We start from the raw sequence: 12,113 nt of genomic DNA on the forward strand, positions 1-12,113 counted from the left end.
TTTTTTTTTTTTTTTTTTTTTTTGCGATATGCGGGCCTCTCCCTGCTGTGGCCTCTCCCACTGTGATGCACAGGCTCCGGACGTGCAGGCCCAGCGGCCATGGCCCACGGGCCCAGCCGCTTCGCAGCATGTGGGATCTTCCCGGACCGGGGCACGAACCCGCGTCCCCTGCATCGGCAGGCAGACCCTCAACCACTGCGCCACCAGGGAAGCCCCACAGTGACTTTTAAAGGGGGTCCTGTAAGTGTTTAAGAGCCTAGGCTTTGAAGTCAAATTAGAACTGAGGGTTCAAATCCTGACTCTGTCACTTACAACAGTTCTAGTTCTTTGAACCTCAGTACCTTTACATCTTTTTTCTGGTGAAGATTAAATATTAGATAATGTATTAAATAACCCAATACAGTGAGTTTGGCATCTAGTAGATTCAAGTTAGTTCTCTGTGTTTCCATCAATTAAAAACTGGTTTTCAAATGTGTGATTCTTTTTGGCCATCTGGTTATCTCCACTGGGTGGAGTAAATACTCATCAGATAGTGTAAAACATTTTTTCCTTCCTTTCTTCCTCCCTCCCTTCCTTCCAATATTTTCTCCTTTAGTAAAAAAAAAGTCATATGACACTTCTAGAAGAGGGATAAAAATGATATACCACTATAGAATATTCCAATTCCAAAATGCTTAGGGATAACAAAGTTCTCAAGATTTTAAACTGCGAATTAGTCTATATAAGTAGTTCCAGCTGGAAAAGCAAGTAGATAGACATTAAAAATCTGCAGAGGTAATCTTGAAATATAGTTTGACTTATTCTTAAGGAGAACAGAAAAGAGAAAAATTAGCCACACAAAATGGTATACTGTTTAAGAGTTAAATATAACCCAGTCGGGAATTCCCTGGTGGTCCAGTGGTTAGGACTCTGCACTTCCACTGGAGGGGGCCTGGGTTTGATCTCTGGTCAGGGAACTAAGATCCCACATGCTGCGCAGAGCGGCCAAAAAATAAATAAATAAAATAACTAATCAGAAAGTGAACAGCTAAACACTTGCTAACTGCATACATAAGCATCAGCAGGATGGGAACAGGGGGCCGGAGAGTCTCCAGACATGCTGACCAGTTGAAAAGGGACTGTATGGTCAGGAATATTGAAGAGGAGACCTGAGTGCAAACTCCGAGTGAAAGCTAGGCCACAGGGGGCTATTTACTCTGTATTGCACTCATGCATTTTTGCTCTCACCAGTTAAGTTATATTTTTATCAAGTCACTGTGTTTGTCTTCAAACCCGTTTATACCAGTTTTACTTGTTACTGTAATTTACCTAATTTGATGAACTGGTAAACAGGTGAAACACAGAAAGAGGGTTGTTATTTCTATGAAATCTAAAGTGACTGTTTTGGAAAGATTGAATAAAGGCAAGTTAAACTTGCTGTCAAATTTGGTGTGAACAAGACAGATATAAAAAGAGGGGGGTGAGGAGCTTCCCTGGTGGTGCAGTGGTTAAGAATCTGCCTGCCAACGCAGGGGACATGGGTTCGAGCCCTGGTCCAGGAAGATCCCACATGCCACGGAGCAACTAAGCCCACGAGCCCAACTACTGAGCCTGTGCATCTGGAGCCTGCGAGCCACAACTAGTGAGCCCATGTGCCACAACTACTGAAGTCCATGCACCTAGAGCCTGTGCTCCGCAACAAGAGAAGCCATTGCAATGAGAAGCCCGCGCACAGTAAGGAAGAGCAGCCCTTGCTCGCGGTAACTAGAGAAAGCCTTCGCGAATCAACAAAGACCCAATGCAGCCAAAAATAAATAAAATACATTTTAAAAGATGGTGGGGAGACATAAAAATCTAGCAGGTTTCTGTTATCATGAAAGTGTCTATAAACTTGCTCTGCTTTAAAGAAAACTAAACTGAAATCATTTAGGATGCACTATGGTATAATTCATCCAAGACAGATGATGTGGAACTCAAAACCAGTGGATCCATACACAAATCAAAGCTTTGGCCTTATAGTAAATGATTGGTAAATGAATATATACTTATAATCTTTAAGTTAAAATAAAATATTTACGGGTGTGTAGTATTCTTTTTAGAATTATCCACTTTGACCTTTATAATTAATTATTTGGCTTCAACTAAAGTGGCTAAGAAGGATTCAACCACAGTTAAATCTCTAAATAAGTATAGTCTAAAATTCTTAATGTACAACTTAGGTGGCTTGCAGCAGCAACTGCTACGTGTCACGTATAGTTTACCATAGATTAATCATTATCAAATGCTCTGGGAAAGGAAAGCATAAACTAAATATTAAAAAAAGTTTCCCCACCAGAGAACAAAACACAGAAATTTCCATTGCTATGCTGTCATCAGGAGACTATGTATGATGTCAACATGAACTAAAAATAGATATTTTTTAAAGGAGACAGTCGAGAAAGCACTCATGAGTATATAATACTGTCAATGTTTCAAAACACTGGACCAGATCAAAGAAACATCAAAGCTATTGGTAAAAATCAATAAACTTCTAAACTGTGGTAAATTTGGGGTCAGGGGTGCCCCCAGCTTATTGGAAATACATTAAGTCATTCTTATTTTTTATTAATTTATATTTTTAATTAATTTTTTTTTTTTTTGTGGTACGCGGGCCTCTCACTGTTGTGGCCTCTCCCGTTGCGGAGCACAGGCTCCGGATGCACAGGCTCAGCGGCCATGGCTCACGGGCCCAGCCGCTCTTCGGCATGTGGGATCTTCCTGGACTGGGGCACGAACCCGTGTCCCCTGCATCGGCAGGCGGACTCTCAACCACTGCGCAACCAGGGAAGCCCTAAATTAATTTGTATTGGACTATAGTTGAATTACAATGCTGTATTAGTTTCTGCTGTACAGCAAAGTTAATCAGTTATACATATACATATATCCACTCCTTTTTAGATTCTTTTCCCATATAGGTCATTACAGAGTATTAAGTAGAGTTCCTTTTGCTATACAGTAGGTCCTTATGAGTTATCTATTTTAACGTTCTCACTTTTTAAATAATGGTGCTAGAAACAACCTTTCAGCAATTAATTCCACTTTGCAGATATATAATTTTAAGTGTTGGTAGTGAGCGAAGAGAAAGGAAATAGTAATCTACATGTTTTAGTTTTTTTTTTTAATATCACTCTTTTAAATGCTTAGAGTATGAGAAGAATCATTAAAGATGATATATTGAAACTTCTTTTTTAAACTGATGGAAGCTTTTCTCAACTTATAAATCTAAAAAGAGAACTGTTCCCTAGTTCTCTGTAAAATATAGCTCCCAACCACTAATTTACTCTAATCTTGTTGTTTTATAGATGAGACAAAAGGGCGGAGATTGAACTTGCCTAAGGCCATAAAATTGAGGGACAGGTAATTCCAGTTCTAACATTCTCAACTACTTAGATTTACAGCTGAGTTTACAAATTGTTCTAACAAATTAAAACAGTACATTTAAGAGAATTAAAATAGCCTACAACCCAAACAAAAAACAACTTTATTAAAACTTGGGCAAAGGGTTTAAATAGATACTTTTCCAGAGAAAATGTAAAAATGGTCAATAAGCACATGAAAAGATGCTCAGCATAACTAATCATATTAGGTAAATGTACATCAAAACCACAATGAGACACCACTTCACACCCATTAGAGTGGCTATTATAAAACAACAACAACAAAAGTAACAAGTGTTGGCAGGGATATGGAGAAATTGATTGGAACCCCCGTGAATTGCTGGTGGAAATGTAAAATAGTGCACCTGCTGTGGAATACGATACAGCAGTTCATCAAAAGATTAAATATACTGAATTACCATATGATTCAGCAATTCCATGTGTAGGTATATACCCAAAAACTGAAAGCAGGTCTGGAACAGATATTGTACAACATTGTTCATAGCGGCATTATTCACACCAGCCAAAAGGTGAAGCAACCCAAGTGTCCATTAACAGATGACTGAATAAACAAAATGTGATATACACATACAATGAAATATTCAGACTTAAAAAGAAAGGAAATTCTGACACATACTACGATATAGATGAACCTTCAGGACATTATGCTAAGTGAAATATGCCAGGCACAAAAAGACAAATACTGTATGATTTCACTTATATAAGGTACCAAGAGTAGTCAAATTCACAGATAGAAAGTGGAATGGTGGTTTCCAGGGGCTGGGGAAGAGGGAAATGAGCTATTGTTTAATGGGTTCAGTTTTAGTTCTGCAAGATAAAAAGAGTCCTAGAGATTGGTTGCACACTGATGTGAATGTACTCAACACGAAAAAAATGGTTAAAATGATAATTTTATGTGTATTTTTTTACAGTTAAAAAAAAAGCCTGCAGACCACTAGTTTTCAAACTTTAGAAGTTCTCAGAATCACCTGGAGGGCTTATTAAAACACAAATTACTGGGCTCCATCCCTATAGTTTCAGATTTAGTAAATCTGTGATGTGGCCTGAAAATCTGCATGTCTAACATAATCCTGGGTGATGCCAATGCTGCAGGTCCAGGGATGATGCTTCGAGAAGCACTGCATTAAGCCCAAACTGGCCCTTCCAACATAAAATCAATGATTTGTTATTAACAGCCATCGCAATTATTTCTTTTCAGCTAAATGAGAGCTTTAGAAATGGAAACTCTGGCATAGTGTAAAAGCATTGGTCTTGGAGTCAGAAGTCCCATATTCTATCATTTCCCAAATGTTAATATATATACCCTTGGATAAATTCTTCTACTTTTTGAGAATAACTTTCTTTGCCTCTATTTTAGTGTTAGTATCTGAAGTTGTCATACTAAATTAATAACAAAAGTTAATTTGGGGGTGTTCTCATTAAAGTTTTACATAGTCACAAAATTTTAGAATGAAGTTTCATGTTCCTAGGGCCCATAATTATAAGCTTTTTGATAACAATACGTTCCCCAAAGGGCTCTCACCTATCTAAGGAGTTCAGAAAAACTAAAGTAGGTAGTAGGCTTTATGCAGTAAAACTGATACATCTGGCCACAGTCCTCGCGGAGAGTCGCCGCGGTTTCTTGCTTCAACAATGCTTGGACGGAACCCGGCGCTCGTCCCCCGCTCCGGCCGGTCGCTCAGAGCCAGCCCTCGCCACCACCTCACGGCGCCCTCCGACCGCCCCAAGGTCCCCGCCGCCGTTACAGCGCCGCGCAGCCACCGCCACCGTTTCACCTCAGCCGCCCGCCATGACGACCGCGTCCCCCTCGCAGGTGCGCCAGAACTACCACCAAGACTCGGAGGCCGCCATCAACCGCCAGATCAACGTGGAGCTCTACGCCTCCTAAGTCTACCTGTCCATGCCGTACTATTTTGACCGCGATGATGTGGCTTTGAAGAACTTTGCCAAATACTTTCCTCACCAATCTTGTGAGGAGAGGGAACATGCTGAGAAACTGATGAAGCTGCAGAACCAACGGGGTGGCCGAATCTTCCTTCAGGATATCAAGAAACTAGACCGTGATGACTGGGAGAATGGGCTGAATGCAATGCAATGTGCGCTACACTTGGAAAAAAGTGTCAATCAGTCACTACTGGAACTGCACCAACTGGCCACGGAGAAAAATGACCCCCATTGGTGTGACTTCATTGAGACTCATTATCTGAATGAGCAGGTGAGATCCATTAAAGAATTGGGTGACCACGTAACCAACTTGCGCACGATGGGGGCCCCCCGAATCTGGCATGGCACAGTACCTTTTTGACAAGCACACCCTGGGAAATAGTGATAATGAGAGCTAAGCCTTAGGCTGGCTTCCTGTAGCCACAGGGGTGACTTCCCTGGTCACCAAGGCAGTGCATGCATGTTTGGGTTACCTTACCTTTTCTGTAAGTTGTACCAAAATATCTACAAGTCCTTTCCTTAGTGCCATTCCTTCAAATAAAGTAATTTGGTACTCCCCCCCAAAAATCTGATACATCTGAGAGTATTTGTATAAAATTACTTCAAGACGTACCATGAACATTTAAAAGTACATCTTTCAGAAAAGTTACTTCAAATTAATAAGCTCCTTTAAAGAATATCTTTTTCAGTAGCTTCTGCAAAAATTCAAGACTTACCCATTTCATAATTGGAGCCCAGAAAAATACTGTTTTGGGACCTGAAAATAAAAAATGAAAAATTTAGCAATAAACCAACTATTTTCAATATGTCTTTTAATAGCCATCACCACATTTCAAAAACTCAAAAGTTTATCAAGCTATTTCTAATAATTTTTACTATGCTTTCTGCATACTTTGTATTTAAGTTAAAATTTAGAGAGTCACCACACTATCAATCTTTCATACAAGTTGTTTTGATCTCCTTGTCAATTATTTGTATTTTTGTGAACTATTAAAATTAGCTAAAGTATAATGGAGATGGTTTCGGAAACCATTCCTAACGTTTTGCCTTGAACATGGAACTTAATGTTATTTCACTTAAGGATAATCTTCAAGTTGAGGAAATGACAAATTATGGAATTTTGGTGATACAAGCCACAGTAGATATTTTCTATTAGTTTCTGGCTGCAGTGGGTCTTCATTGCTGCGTGCAAGCTTTCTCTAGTTGCAGCGAGCCGGAGGGTTACTCTTCATTGCGGTGCGTGGGCTTCTCACTGCGGTGGCTGAGCACCGGCTCTAGGCACGCGGGCTTTAGTAGTTGCAGCACACGGGCTCGGTAGTTGTGGCACGTGGGCCCTAGAGCACGTGGGCTTCAGTAGTTGCGGCTTGTGGGCTCCGTAGTTGCGGCTTGTGGGCTCAGTAGTTGAGGTGCGCGGGCTCTACAGTGCAGGCTCAGTAGTTGTGGTGCACGGGCTTAGTTGCTCTGCGGCATGTGGGAGCTTCCTTGACCAGGGATCGAACCCAGGTACCCTGCATGGCAGGCAGATTTTCAACCACTGCGCCACCAGGGAAGTCCCAGATATTTATATATTCACTAATTCTATTAATATTTATTATTATAAATGACATGTCACCACGTATTCTAGTAAAACTTCTTATAAAAATTCTATATATTCTAGTAAAAAATTAATGAACCTAACTTTAAAGGGCACATGAGAAAGCAGAAAGCCTAGATTTATAAGCTCCTTAATAGCAGGGTCCTTGTTTTAGTTATCCTGGTACTCATCTGCCTCGTGCAAAATGTTCAATAAATGTTGACAGTATTGAAAATGACTATGGTTTCTTAGATAACCTAGAATTTGAGAAGCATGATGTTTCAGAGCTGGAAGGAAACTCAGAGATCATCTAATCTAAATCCTTCATTTTACCGATAAAGCTCAGAGAAGTTCCATAACCTACTCAAGTCATGCGGCTAGTAAGCCCAGAATTGTAACTAGAACCTAAGTCTTCTAACTCTTAAACTTGTGCTCTTTAACCACATAACATAACTGTGCCCACTTGTAACTCTTCCAAACTATATGTCTCTTTTAACCTTCAAGGGGATACAGTGACAGCAGAGAAACAGACTTTGTCCACGGTAATTTAAAAGCTAAATCCAATACAAATTAATATGGTATGTATGCTCTCAACACACTGGATCAACAAAAGACATTTATTTCTTAACACAAAAATTAATCAATTTCACATAAGACAACAGTGATTTTAAGCAAATTCGAAATTAAAAAAATCTAATTATAATTTATATTCTAATTATATAATTATAAATCTAATTGTATTATTTCTGCCTTAATATTCCACTTTACTTTGTAAGAATAAATAGTTTTTATGGATCATAAAAATCACATCTAAAATGGCATCATCACACAAATGTAACACATTTATTTCTCTTCATCTACTCCCAGTAATATTTCTCAAATAGCACCAGCAGGTAAAGATGGATTTATCCAATTTCCCCTCAGTGGGTGAGCATTCACTGTCATTAATAATCAAGGAATGTTTCTGTTCACATACACATAAATAACATTTAAAAGACAGAATTGACTCAAACCTATTATTTAGGAACAAAACAAAAGATAGTGAAATTGAAAAAGCATGGAGCTAAAAAAAAAGTAAAAGCACATAGCTAAGTTAAGATCCAGTCATAGTTGTTGGTTTAATTTATTGCAAAGAAGACCACTCATTCATTCACCCATAATACTGCATGCTTTACAGTGTTGTAGGCACTGTGGATGCACTGGTAAATAAAACACAGTGCTGACTTTAAAGGACCTAAGCACAAGTTACTAGTCCCCTTATTTGGCCTTGTCTTCATCTGGCTAACTCCTAATATCCTTCAAAAACTCATTGAAGGTTTCTTCTCCACAGGGAAGCCTTCTTTAACATCTCCAGGTTAGATTAAATGATCCTTCTCTGAACTCCTAAAGCAGCCTGTCTATTCTTCTAGTTTTCTGCACTTAACAATTAAACTGATCTATTTACGCATCTGTCACTTTAATTAGGCAAGGTCTAGAAGTCAAAGCCTGTTTCTTAGTTTTTCTTGACAAATAATGTTTTTGAACAGAATTGAATTGGATTAACCATATCCAGGAGAGATGCTAATCAAAGCTACTCAAATTTTAGGTTTGACCCAGATTTGCCTTGACACCGCTTCACCCTCAAGGCTGGGATTTCAGGGACATCAGGTTCCCTTTACATCAGGGAACTGGTACTAGACTTTCACTCATTAGTTACTCTACTCTTAGACCATGATACTTCCCTTTTTGGCTCCTGAAAATTCTTCCCATGAGTCTGATGCCATAATGCACTAATCCTATAAGGCAATCTTTTCAAACTCTGGTTATTTTAGTTTGAGTTTCTGAGATTCCTATCATCACACCTGGTTTATTTTTCTTTGTCATATACAAAGCCTCAGGGTCATATGCAGTATCAATTACCAAGTTTATTTTTTATCCCTGCATGAAGCTTGGCTTCATCACTCAAGGGTAAGCCAATACATTGTTTTCGTCTCTGGCTTTGGATTCCCCAACAGACTCCTCTCTTCATATTTCAAAACTGATGCTTCCTCTTCTGCCACCCCCAAAACTGTTTCCTGAGCAATGCCTCTAAGGTTCTGGTTTCTTTACCAGCTGAAATGGTTGACCCTTCAGGGTTAATGAACATCAAGCTTTTCAGTAGGTTTGCCTGTTAACTAATTTACTCAACTGCCCTGAGCTAGGTGATAATATTAAAATAAAAACCGCCCTTCTCCCACACAACTGAACCAAACAAAAACTTCAAACATGAAATTATGGTTGCTAGAACATGGGCCAAAGAGAAGTTTAAATATTTTATTTAGTGCATAATTTTAAACTATAAAACAAAGCCTAAATTAGTTTAACAATTGGTAAGCACTGAATTTAAAAACATCAGTAGCAAATATATATTAATAAGACATTCTAAATTTCTAATTTTTCTGAAATATCAGAGGATGCTGACACATGACACAAATAATTAGGGTTGGAGATCTGTAAGTGCAAACAAGCAGTGTTTTCTTCATTGTTAAAAAAAGGAAAAAATAGCTAGTAATACCCATGATCATATAATAGGTTAACAACAAATTTTAAAGAAAACTTATTTTAGTTCACCCTTCCATTTTATCTTAGCTAATCATTTTCTACCTTGAAAGTAAAGAAGTCAAATAAATATAGACGTGTATGAATTCAGGAACAGAGGCTATCTTCTTGAAAACAGCAATCAGTCAATAATGGCAACGGTAATGAGGAAACATCCCAACTGATTTTTTTTTTTTTTTTTTTTTTTTTTTTCATTCCGCGGGCCTCTCACTGTTGTGGCCTCTCCCATTGCGGAGCGCAGGCTCCGGACGCTCAGGCTCAGCGGCCATGGCTCACGGGCCCAGCCGCTCCGCGGCATGTGGGATCTTCCCGGACCGGGGCACGAACCCGTGTCCCCTGCAACGGCAGGCGGACTCTCAGCCACTGCGCCACCAGGGAAGCCCCCAACTGATTTTGACATTTAAAATGTAAAGTTTAAAAACATTTGTTTATTTAAGTATAGTTGATTTATAATGTGTTAGTTTCAGGTATACAGAAAAGTGATTCAGTTATACATATATAACTATATTCTTTTTCAAATTCTTTTCCATTTTCAGGTTATTACAAGGTATTGAACATAGTTCCCTGTGCTGTACAGTAGGTCCTTGTTATTTACCTAACAAAAAGGTTTGACAAAAACATATTTGGAAACAGGTATCACATAAACAGTGAGAATATAATGTCACATTGTCTTTCTAGACCTGGGAAAAATAGGTTTATGTTCTACAATGACATAGCTATTCTCACTGGAGAGCATTAAAAAAATGAAGTTATTAAATAATCATGATACCTGAAGTGATTATAACATCTTAAAATCAAGATAAGCATAGGTATAAATAGAGTATCTAGTTAACATTCATTATGATGAATGAAAAAACTTGATTAGGCAGAAATTTTGAATTGCTGAAAATATATTGGATAAAAAGCAGCTCTTAAGAAATTTAATTTGAAGTCCAAGATGAGGGAAATGTGTCCCCATCAGATATAAATATACATTCCTTTAGACAAAGAATTAACTAACAATTAACACATTTTCATCTTGTTTCTTATAAGTCCACTCTTGGAAGTTGGAAAAGGCCTCAAATGCTGACTATTTAAAACTACGAATTGTACAGCAAAACAAACATATGGTTACAAAAGGGGAGAGGAAGGCGGGGAGGGACAAATTAGGAGTATGGGATTAACAGATACAAACTACTATACATAAAATAGATGAGCAACAAGGATTGACTGTAAAACTATGAACTATTTTCAAGCATAACAAAAAATACGAAGAATAATATAATGGTCATTTTCTTTTGTGTTGTTATATGTTTTTCTGATTTTAAAAGTGAAACTGATGTTTTCTCAAGTTCAAACTTTCATGGAAGAATTTGAAAAATTCTGCAAGGGAATATCACAACCAACTATGTAAGAGACATAAGAGACCTACATTTTCAAACAAATTAACAAATCTAGTTGCCTTGATGAACTTTGATGAACCTATTAATAAAACAATGACATAATTTTACTTCCTAATTTCCTTACCTGAGAGGAATGACTGCTAATGAAATACTTTATAAATTCTACCCAGAAAGTATGTCATTTATTGTATGTATGATTCTCTTCCTAGGTAAAGACTTCCTTCTTGGAACAGAATAAGTAACTTTTACACACATGCAAATGTACACATATACAAATATTGAATTGAGGTGCTCCCAATGTTGAGAATAAAGTTCTTACTGAATGCTGTCCACTACTCCACCGAATCCCTTTCATACCATTTCTCTTCGGTTTACTGCTTTCAACATCCCTCAACTTTCCTCTAACATACCTTGTATTAAGCAAGTCCATCTGTTTGCTATCATGTAGCCAGCTACTTACAAATTCACACAGATATTGACAAAGATTACTCATTTTTATTTGTACTAAAGCTAGTTATGATTTCATACTGAGAATATGAGAGGGCTACCATTTTAGAGCCAAGCAGTCTTTATATCTCGTGGAAGGCCTTGGAAAGAGCTCACTCAAATAGCACCCAGAACGTCATAGGTGTATAATGATTTTTAAAATGTTGATTGAAAACAGGCTTTGGTAAAAATGCCAAAGAAAAGTAACAGGTGAAGTGACTAGCTATGATAGCCAATATGCATTTTAGGGTTGATACATTTTAAATTTATACATTTCTTCAGTAACAAAGAATCAATGACTTCTAGATTTAGAAAGACTTGAAATCATCTAGTTCAGGCATTCATTTTATAAACCAGGTAAATGAGGCCCAGAGAGGTAAAATTACTTACATAAAATACATAGCACAACAAGGATAAAAACTTAGATCCCTAAAACCTAATCTAACAATAATTATATAGTCTTCCCTGATGAAATCTGAGTTTCTTGAAGCCTCTGAAACTAAGAAAGGTCCTAGCAGAAATACCAAATTGTAGACTATTACAGCTGGAAAGAAGCTTAAAGAAAATCCAAATTCTTCTACTTTTATACATGAAAAAGAAAAGGCACTTAAAAGTTAAGTAATGTATCTCATATTCAGATAGTTCCAGATACAGCAAGGACCAGAATACAGGCCTCTTTGATCCCAGTCCTCTTTCTGCTATGCCAGACCACACTTTAAATGTATTTCACACTCT

At 37.9% G+C, this 12,113-nt stretch overlaps 1 protein-coding gene and 1 pseudogene across 2 annotated transcripts in view; one reads left to right on the forward strand and one right to left on the reverse strand.

Moving 5' to 3' along the window:
- Nucleotides 1–12,113, reverse strand: part of MPC2 (mitochondrial pyruvate carrier 2) — a 25,957-nt gene that overhangs the window by 5,520 nt on the left and 8,324 nt on the right. For both annotated transcript variants that reach the window (XM_007458104.1, XM_007458105.1), the window contains exon 3: nucleotides 6,077–6,117. In XM_007458104.1, coding sequence (XP_007458166.1) covers nucleotides 6,077–6,117 — 41 coding nt within the window. The remainder of the gene's footprint in view (nucleotides 1–6,076; nucleotides 6,118–12,113) is intronic.
- LOC103075178 (ferritin heavy chain pseudogene) lies at nucleotides 1,066–5,758 on the forward strand (annotated as a pseudogene).

Source organism: Lipotes vexillifer, unplaced genomic scaffold, assembly GCF_000442215.2.
Source record: "Lipotes vexillifer unplaced genomic scaffold, Lipotes_vexillifer_v1.1 scaffold189, whole genome shotgun sequence".
In the NCBI taxonomy this organism is placed as follows: domain Eukaryota; kingdom Metazoa; phylum Chordata; class Mammalia; order Artiodactyla; family Lipotidae; genus Lipotes; species Lipotes vexillifer.